Genomic DNA, 16,847 nt, shown 5'->3' on the forward strand with positions numbered 1-16,847 from the left:
TGAGGTATCCCAGCGACTCGGGCCGAGACAGGTCAGTCCACCCACATACGGACAGAAAACCACATGGACTGGATTAATTCTAGTACACACCAGTTGAAGACATCGAAGGTATCACGATATTTTCCAGTCAAGAAAAAGGAAACAAAGAGGAAATGGAGAAAAGAACTGAAGCGATCACATGACGTTAAGAGAAACGTTTCACCTCCAACATTTATTTGCTCTATGTACAGACAGCATAGATAGAGAATATTCCAACACAACAGCGAAGTCAGGTGGCTTGGCAGCGCTGCGCTTCAATGGTGACTATAGTAACACTGCTTTTTACAATCTTCACTATGTACAAATAAACACTGTTAACTCATACAGTACAGGTTAATCATAAATTAATGTGTTCTCAGGACTATTGTACAGAAAATACAGAAGGCGATGTAGTGCTAGAAATGTTTATCACGGCGACTAACCCGAATGAACTTGAAAACCCCTTGCATTCGCAGGACTTGCACGTCTAAGGTTCACAAAAGATGAATGGAACATGAAGGGTGGATCGCACTTACCAGAGCACTTGGAAGGTAATCTGAAAGGCTTTTAGCATTCAAATACATGAGCTGTTGCTCGGATATGTTATCGTGCAGAGAGGCCACTCCAGCTTTCATGAGCTGTGACCTCACCAGCTGCTCTTGGATCAAGAAAAAAAGAGATTCCCAAAATGATTTGGCTAGCTGGCGTGCAGGTGGCAGAGGAAACCAAAACTTGGTGTAAACTAATCGGACAAAGGTGTGTTTCATGGTCGCCAAATCAACATCACGCTCCTCCATCATAACAAATATGGCGTCGAGTTTGAGGCAAAATGGCCAACAGAATGGCATGAAGTTTTTTTTTTTTTTTTTTCGGGATCACCTTTACCATCGATGGGCAAACGTTAATAAATAAATACAGCATTGAGCAACACCAATTTTACGCAGTTCTCAGTCTGGACATGAATGTTAAATGAATAAATACAATTTTAAAAAAGTTTGGAAAAAAGACAGTAAATGTGTCTTATTGAATAAGATTTTGGAGACATCCCGTTGAGCAAATGATTTTTGTCAGAAACTGGAGGAGAAGATTCGAGGACGCGGTTGAGCAAATATGCACCTTCAGAAGCAAGAGTCGGCAAGGACACCGGAGAGCAGTCGCTGGGTCCGTCACGGCGCGCTGCCTGGCTGATTATGGTAAGTTTGCCAGCAGAGAACTAACTTTGTTGAATTTTAACAGATGAGAAAAGATACAACTTGTCTTCTAATTGGCTAAAGTGCATTGAGAAGTTCTGTACAAGGAGGACGGCGAGGCTTCGCGCTGAAGTCCTCTCACCCTCCAGAAAACAACTTCAATAAAGATCCACAGCAACTGAGCTCAAACACTCCACTCAGGGAATTTTGGTGGCGGGTTGTTACCAATGCATCCAATAATCGTCTTGAGATCTTTTGACGTGGTGTTTGACAGGACCAATGACGGATTGCTGGATGCATTCGTTCACGCTCTGGGGTGAACTTGCAAGGTCCCACTTGCAATTAGGTGGAGAGGAAAGTTCACACAGGGGAGGTACCTGAGCTTGGCCGGCTATCCTGCGCTCGTGCTTGGGATTTGTTTGGCAGCGACGACGGGGTGACGTAGTTGAGGCAGGGGCTGTTGATGTCCCCCTCTCCCACTAGAGTTAGGTCCGAGAGCGTGTCCTCCTCCAGCATCTGGCATGACTCCCCCCTGCCCGAGTCCCTCAGCTGACAGGCATCCCGGGCGGAGTGGATGGGAGAGATCGTCTCAGGGAATAGCGGAGAGGGTCTGCCGTTCCTCCCCCCTCGGCTGTCCATGGCCGAATCTAGACTCTGGGACTGATGGCTTGAATTAAGCAAACAGATTCCTCCTCCCCTGTCAATGCTGTTGCCCTGGCGACCGCTGCTGGGGAAGCTGCCGTTGTTATGGTTGTGGGAATTAGGGGTGGAGCAACTGGGCTCAGCGTAGTAGGGAGGAGGCGCCGCCTGGTTCGTTGCTACTGGCGACAGACGCAAAAAGTCTGGGAGCTGTAGGTCACTTTTGTTCAGCAGGCCTCGTTGGTCGTCGGCTCGGTTGCTCTGAGCTTTGGATATGAGGTCGAAGAACTCTGCTCATACACATACAGACAGACCAATGAAAACCACCTCACGGATTCACATGACAACCCAGACGTTTACATGACACGACATGCAGTTGAGGAGGGGATTAGTCAGTTAGACAAGTCAAAGCAGAGGTGACTGTGCTTCAGGTAGCGAGCTCGCTCAGAAAGCATCCAGTGCTGCTTCTGCAGGCAGAAGTGTTAGTGTGATCACAGGACGAGAGGTTCAAAGTTCAACAATGAAAGAGAGCCATGTCTTTTTTTTTACCTTCTGCTTCATCTATATTAATGGTTTTCTGCTTTCGTTTCTCCGGAGCCTTAAGGAGAGAGACAGAGTGGTTTGGTAACGGCCGGCTGCTGGGGCCAGCCTTGCCGTTTTCCCCATGAGGGTTTATGGACCCGGGCTTCTGTGTTGGCCTGTCCTCGCCCTGGGGGCCACAAGGAGAGCGGAGCTGGGCGTTAGAGCCCTGTAGAGGATCATGAGGGTGAAAGGAACATGTGTGGACTAGTGCTACTGATGGGCATTAACACACTGTGCGACACTATGAGGGCGTCATATCTAAGACAGGTGGAGGGTTTTATAGACGCTAACATGACGTTAATGATTGCAACATGAATGCCTGACATCCTGATCTACAACCATCTAAAAGACTAGTGAGCGTAGGAAATTGAAAAATGTCTAAGTATTTGTTGTTGCTACATTCTTGTACTGTATAGCTGTGGGCACAGCAGTTGTTGTGCAGTGGACAATGAGTAGTAGTCGCAGCAGTGACCATCATTACTGAAGAACAACAGCATTATTTCCACTTTTCCGCATTATTTTCACTTTTAACATCAATGATAACAGACTCTGCACTAGGAGACAAACGTGTTTTGTTGATCAGGCTTTTGATAAACTGACAGGCAGGTCATTGTTTCAACCTCTCCCGATCTGAGCAGGTCTGAAATCTTGATCTTGAAATCGTTTTTTTAAAAGCCTGCTAGAGTGCGCTATGCAAGAGAGTCTAAAAATATCACCATCACGAGGAGGCGTCACTACTAAATCACAATCAGAGTCCTGAAGTTTCGACTGTTATCACACATCTGTGTAATTCCTCAACTAGTGGACATGTTATGTAGGAAAAAGAACCAGTAAAACAGAGAGACAGGTTGATGTAGCATTCGGCCACAGGCAGATGTCGAAAATGGAGAATTAGGATCCTTTAGTGTGATCTGGGCGATCGGCCCAACATATCAATGCACATGTACTCAGTCAGCCTGATCACAGCGACACAAACAAATCAAATGCTTGTGCAAATTTACCACGTGTTGCAAACAAACATGGGCCACAGAGCGGAAGACACTTAGTAGCGTGATGTCATCGACCAGGAAGTGGAGACATTCAGTGGGTTATGGGACATTCAAGGTGACAAGTCAGGAAGGGAGGAACGAAGCGGGAAGGTCTTACTGTTGTTGACTGGTTTCTGTTTGTGAAAGGCTGACCGTGGCCTTTAGATGGCGCACCTGTGATGGAAGCACACTTGTCGATGACAAAACACTGGTTCTCCGAGCACAACAAAGGATATCCTACCTTTTCCAGAAGTGTGTTCTGCTTTGTCTAATACCACTCGAAGCCCATCCAGATTGGATATCGGAAGACCTAAATCTAAAAGTTCTGACTCCCCACTCTGTTTTAAACACAACACACAAAGAGTTAGTGCTGCTCAGGACATGCCGACAGACTTCTCGGGTTATGGAAATCATTTAAATGAAGACCGCCACAATCCAGCAGCAGAAGAGGTCTCCTAAATACTTACAATCCGTGCCACCAGATCTGAGAGGTGCAGGCCATATTTGGCAACGACGGGCCTCAGAACCTCAGTCACTGGTTTGGTGGGTTTTGCTTTGAGGCCCACTGACCGGTTTATTGGAACCAAGTCCAGTCTGGAGAAGGAGGAAAGAAAGCCGGTTTAAAAAAGTGTCTCCTCTGAAAGTAAAAGAAATGAAAGGTGACCAACCGAAACAGAGTGCGTTTTTCTAATCGCAGGTCTCTTGAGCAAAGCGTCATACAATCTTGGTCCAAAACAAGTGGCTGAGGGAGTTAGAGAAAGTTTGAGTTACAGAACAAAAACTGAAAAAAGGAAGATAGCAATGATGAACAGAAAAAAAGTTCTGTTGGGTCATTTTCCTCAAAAATGTACTTTGATAATTGCCAATGCTAGCAATGGTGTTGCTAAATGAGTTCCACAGTTTGGTCGGGTTCAAATACATTTCAACACTTTTTTGTGAGGATGTTATACAGTCAGTTAGTTCTCCGACGCCCTGGGTGTGTGACGCACTTCGGCTGTTGGGATGATCACTTGATCCCAGAGGGATTGTAAATCGGGCATGCTCATTTTACACAGCATTAATCCACAGAGACATTTCTGTGAAGGAAACAGTATTTGGTGTTGTACCTTCTCCCCTCCGACGAGGAAGAGATCGATAGCTGCCAGGTTCACACAGAGTTTCTCACAGAGGCCAAGCAGCAGATCTCTGATGGACACTCCGGCTCTCAGTGGTACCGAGCAACAGGACCCGTCGGGCAGGCTGATGTTACACTGCCTTAAGGTGGCGCTGCTGCCTTTACGGTCTGCTGACGCAGACACCGCGCCATCACACTAAAAGAAGTAACAAGAGACAGATAAGACGATGAGGAGAGGGAGAAACAGCGACTCCATCATTTCCTTTTCTGTTATCATGAAAATGAAGCCTGATCCAAACTACTTCATTCATTAGTTCATTGATGTGTTACACTAACCTCATTTCTGCCTGAGCCTGATGTTGCAAGCTCCAGACTGGCTCCTGATGACAGGGAACCTTGAGATTCACGCCTACCATTGCTGCCAGACAAATCTGGAAAAAACATTGAGCAGCAACTATCAAAACACAACTACATGCCAGAGCTCTTATAATATCTGTTCATTTCTACAGCAAAGCGCCTAAACTTACTCGCAAAAAAGTGAGCTGGGATCCAAAATCATTAGTATATTATTACTAGTCTGTGCATCACAGTGTTGTGAGATATAATCTCAACATATGTTCACAATTTGATCATACCAACAATATATTTAATTACTCCACAAATATATTAACTTTAATACTGTATTTTTATCATTTAAAAGGGTATATCCAAATTTTGAAATAACTATAGCATTTAAATTAAGTCTTTTTGTGGCACAAAAATGAGGTTAATTCAGTATTCAGAGTATTCATATTTACTGTGATTATTAGTCTTGACAGTAGTGAGTAGAATCTAACTGCTGACCCCTGATTTGACCATGTAACATTTCGGCTGCAGCGACCTGTCAGAATTGGAATCCTCCATTAACACAATAAAATGTAGGAAGTAAGTTGACTGCCCTGTGACCTTTGAAAAAGTAAGCAGTTTTGCTTAAAATACATAAAATATTGATGATGGCTATCTGAAAAATTAAAATGATGGGGCTAAAAAAGTCAACCCCAAGACATTGTAAAACACAGCTTAACTAAGTTATTAGTAGTAGAGGACATCAAAATCCACAGTTGTCCTTCACATTAATTTCTACAATTTTAATATTTACTATTTATAATAATTACCACCTTTGGGCAATATTGAATTTGGAACAAACAATACAGTACTGAGCCATATTTATGTGCTTGTTCATCTGATAAATCAATGATGAGGGCATGAATTTCTAATGCACATGATTGAAGATATAAAAATGAGTTTGTACTATAGAACACCGCAGGGACTTAACATCAACTTAAAAGCCCCGGAAACAAGCATAAAACGGGCCCTTTACAGGCTTCAAATAAATATTTGTACTTCAATTTTTCCCGCTCGTGGATGTTCTGGAATGTTACCCCAGATTCAACTATACACCATGTACATTAGTGTGCTACATAAAAGTGACAAAATAATCCACTGACTGTAATTCAGGTCAGCCAGCTCTCGTTTTTTGGGTCCTTTGCCAAAGCTCCTGTTGCGAGACCAGGAAAAGAACATTCCCTTCCTCCTGTCTCCTCCTTCATCTCGACTTTCGTCGTTGAGCGATCGCCCCGACTTGCTCTTTTTGTCTTCCTGCAGGAGACGCAGCGATTAAACAAGAGTTTTTGAAGCTTCCTTAAAGTGCTTTCGCTCACCTTCTTAGGAGTGGACAGGTTGGAGCGGTCTGAGCCGGTGGTGCTGTGTTTGGAGGTGGGGCTGCTCGGAATGTGGTATGGATCCGGAAGGGGCCTGCCCTCCACCTCAGCTAACATACACTCTTGGTACAGAAGAGACTTGAGGAAGCGCGTATAGCTGTCAAACTTCATCAGATTGAATATCTAGCAACAGAGAAGAGTCAGATCATTAGGACAAGCAAATTATGGTGGAAACAGCAGAGAGCACAGTCAGACTTGAAAACACTTGGAGTACACTTCTTACAGTTTCAGAGGGCATTATCATTCAATGGTGTCCAAACAGTCAATAGTGTTCTGCTCGCACATCTGTTATCATTTGGTCTGGAATGTGACTGAGATAAAGATTTGCTTTGTTTACCTATAATCAAGCCGTTCTCATGTGGAGAAATAACTGTTCAGCAGGAGAAGAGGTTAGAAACAAAAGGGACGAATCTCGATGAATGCCTGACCTGGAAAGGCTTGTGTTGTAACAAATGGACTTAATAAGACATTGTGACTCTCTTGAGTGTTTGATCTGAGCTCATGTGGTAAAATGACTTTCACTATCTCGGGTAGCAGCTCGTGTTAATGAGATTTGGGACCAGGTTTAGTTGAGATCTCAAAGCGGGAAAGTGTAACTATCTTATTATCAAAAGTCCTGACTGCATTAGTGTAGAAATTAACTAATTTCAGTCTGACAAACATTCAGTGTGTATTCAAAACCACATCAACTGCTTTCCTACTTTGTTACCCTTTTCTGATTTAAAATATGATTTTGGATAGCTGTAGTACCACCTCTCCTGCCCAAGCTCCTATTTTGTGTTATGATTCAGCCTTTTACTCAAGTGGATATATTTCACAAACAAGGTCGGGCCGCTCTGTATGAGAGTTTTCCAACAGGCTGTTGAACACTATCTGGATGGCTGAGTGGGTGCCTGGTGAGTGCAGGAGAAGTGTTCTCAGTGCTATGTTTTAAGAACACTGGAGATGCTCAGACCACAGAGGGGTCAAGTTGGTGAGTCACCCGAAGAAGATGTGGAGAAAAAGCTGATGAGGCCAGGCTGATAGGTGAAGTCGGCATCAGTGAGCAGAGGCAAGTTACCCACTGAGGAAAAGAAGTAAGTAAGGAGTGAGGAGAATGAAAACACAATCATTAAGGGAGGTGAGGAAGACTGTCAGGGGTGAGGAGGCAGAAGACAGGTGAAGTTGGAGGAGGCTGACGGACGGTTCAGCTACATGTCTTACCTGCAGTTGCTGCTCCTTGAACATGTCAGGTTGCGGTGCGTTGAGAATATCATCCGCCAGCTGAGCTTGGCTGTCGATGTTGACGGGAGTGGTGGCTTTACTGGACAAGAAGCTGTTGTAGATTTCTCGGGCCCGCTGAGACAACTGCACACGTGAGGGCAACGAAGTGCGGAGAATAAAGAGATACATCCAGGTCGAGCAAAAAAGTCATCTGAGCGCTACAGTACCTGCTTGGTGTCATTCTCAGGGACGTGGCTGAAGAACTCACAGGCCTGCCAGAACAGAATGTTTTCCTCACTGAACTCCTTCTTTAGAAATTCCTGGAGAACAATTAAACAGAAGCATCTGAAACTTGCCTCATCTCAGCCAAAATGTACACACATATTTGTCATATTCCTAATGTATATACAAAAACTCTGAATTTCACTTTATTGGCTGAAAGACATGCTACAGTGTCAAATACAGCTGTTGATATTTTGGCCAGCAGTGTATAACACTGAGCATCCGGTGATCATAACTATAGCCACTAGGTTAGACATGAGAGATTTGAGCAACCAAACATCTGAGCAACTCTTTTAAAAAGTATATGCAGCAGTGAGTAGAAGACAGATCTGCAGGAAACTAGTGATGATGCCCACTCTGAGATGTTCACAAGGCCTGAGAATGTCAAATATCCATCCATAGGAACAGAACAGAAGGTCTGCAAGTACTTGGAGAACAAAAGTTGGACATATATATTCATGCCAGTGTTTGACAATGCCAGTGTTTACAGGAACAGAATTGAAAAAGGGAGTAGTTGTTTTGCAGAAGGAATGACTGCTGTAAAGAAAGCAGTTTGAGACAGTCGTTAAATTCTGGTGAAACATCTTTAACAACCTCTTGGAATCGTTGGTGACACCATGTGATGCTCAGGAAACTACAGCGGCAGTAAAACAGAGTTCCAGTGATGCAGTAACATGCAGCTCGAGGGAAGTTTAGGTCCCATCAAATCTATCCTCTACTCAGCTGAGTGGCTTATCTCAGCACATTCTTCTACATGGAGCATACATTTTGAATGACATTTGATTTCACTTGACCATTGAAAGCAACCGCTTTCCTTCAGATGCGCTTTAAAATAAGGCTTTACCGAGAAGTAGCGAACTCCCACCGGGTCCTGAAGAAGTCTCTCGAAACAGACGGCCCAGCTGGCCACTCTCCTCTCCGTGTGCCGTCGGTGACTCTGGACACTGGGGAGGCTGGCATTACTGTTGAGGCTGTTGTCACTGCTGCAGCCCTGCAGTTCCACACTGTTCAGTTCTGAGGAAGACACATTCAAACACTCACATTTAAATTAAACACTGATAGGTGCACACTTCAATTTTATGTTGTGACAGTTAGAGAGGAATTTTGTCAGCATTTCAAAAAACAAGAAGACAAGAAGTGATTTTTTGAAGGTCTTGACATTAAGAAAACAAACCTTTTTTCCAACCATGTTTTTTTTTCAATATGAGCTACCGGACACATACAGAGGACAGTCAGTTTAAAGTCTTAATAATTAATTACCAGTCCAGACGAACTGACTTTACAGCATAACCTCATCAGGTGAAAGGTCACAGGACGACCCAGGATTGGTTGCCACTCCATAGCAGAGGCAGACTCTTTTTATTTCATGTACATATCCAAATACTACCACGTCCATGTTTGTAATTCAATTTGAAAATTGTTGAAAATGTTTGGGTTCATGAAAACTGTAGGCACTGAAGACTTATTCATATACTGTACTTGGACAGCAACCTCAAAGGAACGAGTTTCCATGGCAACAGTGAACAAACACTGATTGTTACCAGGGCTTTTGTCTTGGGGCTATTGAACTCTTGTGACTTCAAAAAAAAAAAAGCTTGTGATCACATTTAGCTACCAAAACACAGTCACACCCTTGAGTCCTTCTTTAACAGTGGTCTTGTATAATCATCATACATAGCTGTCTCTGCTTGAAATCTTTATTAATGATGTCCTGAGCACACAGGATCCATGGTGCTGCAGCGTGTACGGTCGAACGGCCTGAGGTTATCTAGTGTTGCATTACGGCATTACTTCATGAAAAAAGTAGGCGCAACTTTGTCACTCGGTCAAAGCTGAGCATAACATAATTATAATACAATTATACATGGCTGATGTGTTAATAAATATGTTATACGTCCACCTAACCAAAGTTCTCCCAGGCTTCTGCATAGTCTACATAGCCCCCTCCTCCCCGCAAAAAAAAACGAAAAAAACAATAGGTTAAAGACAACACAAAGCACTGCACATCATATCTTTATCCTGCTCACGTGCAGTCTGAACTTCCAGCAAGACACAGTGCTATGGCAACACTGGCAGAAAAAAAAGCTCAATTCAGGCAGAAACTTTGAGAGAAGCATCATTATGTCAGACGGTCACTCATTAACCGGCTGAGCTGAAGAAAACAGCGAGAGAGATGGAGCGAGAGAAAAGAAAATGCTAATGAAGAGAGGGCATGTGGCTGGTTGGAAAGACTGATAAACTGTGAAAAGCAGTGAGGATGGAGTGACTTTTTTTAGACATTGGACAGGATAAGTTGCTGCTTTCAAGTTATTTACATAAAAGTGAGTTGAGTTAGTTAAAAAACAGGAAATTAAATTACCTGCAAAACAGATGTCTTGCTCTACGACTCTTCTATTGAAATGGAACTCAACACACGCTCAATGTCACAGATCATAGACCCACCAAGTTAAACAAAGAACACCACTTGAAAACAGAATAAATCATGATGACACCAGTGCACCTAGGTATGACCTTCACATGACCCACATGACACATGTGACCACATGATCACATTTCTTCCCAGTGAGCTTTTCGGTGTAAATGAAGAGGATGCTGCAAACTCAGCTTTAAGAGCTGGTATACTTTATGGTATCCACCAGGCTCAGGATTGAGTTCTACTGTATGTGAAACAGCCAGGATGAGGATTCAGCTCCTCTAAGTCAGAGATCAGGGTTCACTGACAAAAAGGACTACAATGTGCCGCGATGTGATTGAAAGGTGGAGCAGAGGTAAACACAGACCCTGTTAATTCAAGGTCCTTCAAGCTTTGGGCAGTGACTGATAGAATGTGAACATAGATACAAACAAGCTGAAGCTAGTTGAGGTGACTCAGGTGGTGTTTCAGGATGTCTCTCTCGTGTTCAAGTCAAAACCACCAAGATCTCTCAGTTGACACTTCATTATCTCCCCAGAATGTAGCTGGGTAAGACGGGTGGTAGGATGGGGGAAGTCGAGGCTGTGGAAGCTGTCTCCATGGCCGTACCTCAGATAAGTGGGAAAAAATGGATAGATATAAATTTTAGAAGCCCATCGCACCTTCCTTCTTATAAAAGCCACTTTGTTTCACTTATCATTCCTGACTCCACCATCCAGAGGTGATCCCCAAACCTCTTCCCAATTCCGTAAAACACACAAGCCACATATACATCTGGCCTCTTTCCCTTTCCTTCCAGTTTATCAAGTAAAATGTCGGACACAACACTGAATCCAGTGATGGACCTGCTAGCTTTAAGTCTTTAAGTTTCACTGTGTACAAAATGCTAAATTTGGAGGATTATTAAGTGGCCATCAGATTGTGATAAAAGAGTAGCAGAGTCAGAGGACAGCGCTTCCTGAGTCAAACCTTCCCACAAGTGGGACCAAAAGGGGCTAGTTGACAATTGAGATTTGTCTAGCTGAGGGGAGCTACTGTGTGACAGCTTGCAAGGATGCCCTTCCGTCAAGTTTCTCCAGGCATCAGCTAGATGGTGACTATCATAATATCAGCAGAGAGAAAATAAATCAGGTTTTCATGTCTAAATCTGCTCATCCTCTTGTGTTGCTGAACTAACTTTATTCAGTCAGCTGATTGAGGATACAATAGCTACAGACACTATGAAGTTCAATGCTGTTTTTCTGTTCCAGGAAATGTGAGCTGTAGATACTTCTAATCTTTTTTGTTTGAAAACACCAGAGAAATGGTTACGGATGATTACTTTTTCCACTTCCACTACTCAAGCATAAACAGAGAGCTTTACCTTCACTACTTTTTACATTTAGATAGGCGACATTTTCTTGTACCTTTTCCACCTGTGACAGAGACCAAGATTGAATTGACATTTTTGGATGAATTCTAGAAGCCAAGCAAAAATTTCTGCTGGAGATACGAGAAGTTCCTTTTTGACAAAATAAAATAAAAGAAACTAATATAAACTAATACTGATACTAAACTAATAGTATAAACACATTATTTGGTATATAAAGTATGGAACAATCACCAGCGTCCATACTACACAGGTAATGAACAGAAACACATTTTTTAGTGACCAAAAGAAGACAATTGTCTGAAATTATCTCTGATGTTGCTCACCTGGATAAAGCTGGTAAGAGCCTGTGTGATGCCAGCGGGGAAGGTAGCGGATTTTGAGGGGTAGCCAAGCCCCTTCATCCATTCTCCCCCTAACAAGGGCTTTTTGAGAATCCAAGCAACACCAGGTGCGACTGACTCACACCTCACAGCGTGCAGCATGAGAGGAAGTAATCGAGAATAGAAGCAACCAAACACAAACCTAGATACACTCTCAGGCTCTTGCTCTTTAAAGTACACACACACACCTGGGTGAAACCTGAACACATGGGACCTGAGATGATGCATTATTTAGGGCCGACTGAGGAGAGGAAAAACACACACGCAATTACAGACGCACAAAGCCTGCCTTCTTGCTGATAACACGCAGAGGAAGAGACAACGCTGACTCACTCGAACCTAATTATAAATCAATTAAATTTGACGTATTTTGAACATAATTTGACGATAAAACAGAGTCACTGAAAACAGGCACACAAATTTGGAACGTCCTGACCTGATCAGAGTCACATACTGATCATCAATGAAGAGAATCAAGTCAAACTCTTTATGAAGTCAATTCTAGGGTCAAACAAAGAGTCAATTTTTAACTTCTTATTAAATAATGAAGCGATTGTTGACAAGTGAAAAACATTAAGCAGATGAAGAAGTATATGCATATGGCAGGGCTTGACATGGTAATAAAAAATAGATGTGCAAAATTCTGTTGAAATCTTAAATTAATACGTCCAGGTGTCACGCTCTTTGTCATGGGTTTTAAAGTAAAAACTATATTTCACTAGAACAGACCGAAGACAGGCACAGCCTACATATTTAACACAAATGCTGTATTCAACAGAAGACAGCATGACCACTGAAAATTGTTGCAGCAACAATCCAGAACAACACTGTCCTTACATGCCGTTCATGCTGTAATTACAACTCTGAATCAGGAGGTCCAACATCTGAACTATTTCATTTCTCTGTGCCCAATCGCTGAACTGTGTCTAAAAGGCAACAAAGTTGGCGCATGGGGACTCTTACTATTGACCACCACCTGCTGTGTCAGCAAACAGTTAGCAAGTGAGCGTTCAAATGAAAAAGAAGCACAGATGTCAACACCTAATAATAGGCAATGTTTATCCTTCCATCCATTATGTCTGGCTCGCTATCTGTAGTGCAGGGTATAAGCAGCGTAAGCAGCAAAATGAAAAACCAAGTGGAGAACATAAATTTAAAAAAATGAACGGTCAGTGTTGTAAGCGTTTGATGTTAAATGTTGTTTTGAAACACATTTGAAATTTAATTGCTCAAAATGTGGTGAGAAAGGTACGTGTCCTTTGTGAAACCCATACCCCCCTGACATTTTGCCATGGGACACTCTGACTGTGTACCATTCAAAAGAGAATGATAGTGTCACGACCAGTTGACTAGTCAACAATAAGCCACTAATTAAATAATCGAGCGACTGTGTTGACTAGTTGTTGCAGCCCAAGTCATTTTATAAAATACAAAAAAACTCCAGTAATGGGGTACTATGGGAGCTGTACAGGTTCTGTAATCGGCGACGCTACCCTACAGTGGTAAACAAGCACAGTAAACAACAAACACCATTTACAGCACTGTGGCTACTGCTATGATTTGCCATAAACAAACATGTCTGCCAGTGATTCCACAGCCCCTCTGTTGTTTCACACCTCCTCTTTCCCATTTGTCAACTACAAGCTGAGAACTCTCTTTTAAGTACAGGGTGTGAAAAACTCTATCTAGTGCCACAGCTTAATGCTAATCACACTTAGAAGGTAGAGCAGCACTGATATCCATACACTTCAGAGTTTCTTGTGTCGAGGCTCTTCTGGATGTATTTGAACGCATTGAAATTATTCCTTTTATTTAGTGTCTTAAATTTTTTTATGTCTGAGCAACTGAAGATGTTTCTCCTTACTTTCAAAGTTGTCTTTTAATAGTTTGTACTCTTCTTTTTTTTTACGATGGTAAATGTCCACACATGGTCCCGGTAACTGCAGTTTTTTCATTCAGGACTAATACTAAAATACAATAAATGTTTTTGAATGGACTGATGTTTTCCATTAAATGACAGCTGAGCTCCCACATATCTAAAATGTTACTATACATAAATGTTTCAGCTGAACTTGTTCACGCAGCGATCATTTCCATATTTGTACCATTTAAACGTAAACTTAGAAAATGACACTATTTCTCAATAAAGAGAAGAAATGTAAACTCATCCTTACGTAGATACACAGCATTACAAAAGGGAAAGGGAAAACTTCTCTGTAATTTCCACAAATTCTTTTTTTGAATTTTGGTAACAAACATCCCATGCATCAAAACTGGATAACTATTTTAAACAGATCAGATGACTGAAAATACTGAGAAATGAACAACGAATGTTGTATAAAGCTTCCTTGATACGACTGTGTATTTCAGGTGTTATTGCAAATGGAAGTTAAATATTGCTTAAAAATATCAGCTAAGCTGTGTACACTTAATTTAAGCACACAAAATGCTTCCTGGAGACTCAGGCATGTGACTTCCAGTCAGGATCGAGACAATTCATTCCACACACAACTCAAATTAGGCAGCATTGCCGATGAACCATGACATAACATGCAACAATGGTAGGCCATGATTAAGAAGAGACAGTTGAAACGACTTCGTCCAATGAAATCACAGCAACCAAAAGCACATGACATGCTACAACAAGATCTAATAGTGTTTACAAATCTGGACTGTTTAACGTGCAGCCCATGAAACATGCACGGTCAGAGGTGTGGTGGATCCTCAGCAGGCCCAACCGGACTGACTGTTCACCCTGAGGGCTCCAGTCACAGACAACCAAAGAACATGACCATGACCCATTAATATTAGCAAAACAACAACACTTTCCTTTAAACCAACCTGAAGTCACCTTCCAAAAAGGTTGGTGGCCGCGAAAATGTCAAACATCGGAATCATAATTGCCACACGATTCCTCATAAAAATAAAGTGAAACAAACTCACCTCCGTCGGAGACTGCAGCAGACTGTGAAAAAGCACAGAAAGACATGGATTAGGTTTTGTCCTCATCACAGGAATGACACAGACTCTTATGAGCTCATCGATGAGGTGAAGAAGGCAGCTGCCCAGACATGCACTTTGGCTCACATGGAGAGTCTTTCTCACAGCTTTGGCCCCACTCACACTTTCACATCATTACACACTCAAGTCAGCGCCTCCACTCCTGTCTGTGTGGGTGGAGACCTCTGTGAACTGGCCATGCTTGCTCTGCGAGAAAACCCTCCCCCCGACTGACTGTGTGTGTCTGTGCGCATGCAGGTAAGTGTGTGGGAGAAAACAGGGCTTCATCGTGCCCCCAATTAACACTGAACTGTGAGCTCCACAGGCTTATCTGAAATCATGACTTGTGATGTGTGGTTATTTCACAAGCTGAGCCTTTAACTGGCAACGGCAACGCAAACTGTTAACAACATGACTAACATCACTGATGAACCCATTACAAACCGTCTCCAGAAAATCCCGCAAGACAGTAAAGGCTAGACATCAAAACCACAACTCTGAAATGATTTCTGGAGTGCTGGTTTACACAAGATATCATGTGCTTGAAAGCAGCCGTGGTGTGATTCAAGATAACAGGCTGATACTCAACATCATGACCACTTTGCAGTCAACTTCCATGACCTTTCACTGAATAAGATAGGAATTACATCTTTTAAACATAATGTTATCAACTTCACTGAGATTTTTGCCTGTCGAAAAATGGTACACAAGTTGAAACTATTGTGTGATATCAGGTTCCCAAACTAAAAGCTAAAAAACTGTCTTTTCAAATTATTAATGTGAATAAATATTGCCAACATTTTAACTTGTATTATCAAGATAAATGAGTATATTACAGATATTATTGACAGTTACTATAGTTCTCTATGCGTCCCAGTTCTCATAATGGGAATCTCACATACAGTTACCTGAGCGAGTAAATCACATCTGAACTCAAATAAATCTGCTTGTCAGACTTTCCTGAACCCAGTAACTTTAGGCAGCTGACTTTTGTCAGTCATCTAGTAGAAGCCAGAATGCTTCACGAACATCTGCACTGTAGAAAAGGTGTATATGTTTTAGTTCAGTATATTTTAAGTCTTTACAAATCCTCTCCAGATTCCCATACAGCTACATCATTTTAAGATTATTTTCCCCGTTGGTTTCAAAAAGGATTCCACATTAATAAACTGGAAAGGACTTGAAATGATGTACTACTTATTCCATATAGTAGCATAACAAACCGAGTGTGAAAATAGATGATGCGCACTGGCGAGATTGAGCTTTTATTACGAGTTACACTGGATAAAAAACACACAAATATAGTAGACATTGACAAAGGTCATGTGTTTCCCATGCTTCCTAGCATTTTAGATGACATATCTGTGGCATGTCTGTGTTCACAATGATTGTTTGCTGCTCATTATAAAGAAAGAGATGTCAAATGGACACTTGCCAATTCCACCTCAGGTGTCCACACATACTTTTTTTTTTTTTTTTTAATTGATCGGGTCCCAGTTTCAAATAAAATTGGATATGGTGCCCGAAAACGCCGAATCAGAGTGAATAAAAAGGCCGATCTGGTGCTGCTGTGGACACGATTTGAGTTAAAAGGTTAAAGTAGAAGAGGAAGACGACCAATGAAGGTGATGTGGTAAAGGAGGATGCAAAGATATGTGTGACTACAGAGGATGTGCAGGTTCGGGTGATGGTGGTCGACTTGCTGTGGCTGCTCCGATGGGAATTGCCAAGAAGAAGACGATAGACTACCAAATACTGCAAAACAATAAAGCTGTTTTACCACAGCAGAGTGAACTTGAAAAAGCTATGGACAGATTTGCTCACCAAAACTGTTAGTAACTGAGACACTTGCAGCACAGCAGTATG

The 16,847-nt window shown here is 42.3% G+C and overlaps 1 protein-coding gene across 5 annotated transcripts in view; it reads right to left on the bottom strand.

Annotated features, from left to right (window-relative positions):
* The window catches only part of LOC128754572 (regulator of G-protein signaling 12-like), a 38,508-nt gene continuing 21,661 nt past the window's right edge, over positions 1-16,847 (bottom strand). For 4 of the 5 annotated variants that reach the window (XM_053857282.1, XM_053857284.1, XM_053857285.1 and 1 more), the window contains 14 exons: positions 14,925-14,946; positions 8,661-8,830; positions 7,762-7,854; positions 7,535-7,678; positions 6,272-6,454; positions 6,059-6,209; positions 4,908-5,002; positions 4,564-4,767; positions 4,126-4,199; positions 3,925-4,051; positions 3,699-3,795; positions 3,576-3,631; positions 2,397-2,556; positions 1-2,137 (listed from right to left, as the gene is read on the bottom strand). In XM_053857282.1, coding sequence (XP_053713257.1) covers positions 1,569-2,137; positions 2,397-2,556; positions 3,576-3,631; positions 3,699-3,795; positions 3,925-4,051; positions 4,126-4,199; positions 4,564-4,767; positions 4,908-5,002; positions 6,059-6,209; positions 6,272-6,454; positions 7,535-7,678; positions 7,762-7,854; positions 8,661-8,830; positions 14,925-14,946 — 2,145 coding nt within the window. In that variant the 3' untranslated portion in view covers positions 1-1,568. The remainder of the gene's footprint in view (positions 2,138-2,396; positions 2,557-3,575; positions 3,632-3,698; positions 3,796-3,924; positions 4,052-4,125; positions 4,200-4,563; positions 4,768-4,907; positions 5,003-6,058; positions 6,210-6,271; positions 6,455-7,534; positions 7,679-7,761; positions 7,855-8,660; positions 8,831-14,924; positions 14,947-16,847) is intronic. The other variant, XM_053857286.1, reaches the window with a different exon arrangement.

The sequence above is a fragment of the Synchiropus splendidus genome, chromosome 2 (genome assembly GCF_027744825.2).
Source record: "Synchiropus splendidus isolate RoL2022-P1 chromosome 2, RoL_Sspl_1.0, whole genome shotgun sequence".
In the NCBI taxonomy this organism is placed as follows: domain Eukaryota; kingdom Metazoa; phylum Chordata; class Actinopteri; order Syngnathiformes; family Callionymidae; genus Synchiropus; species Synchiropus splendidus.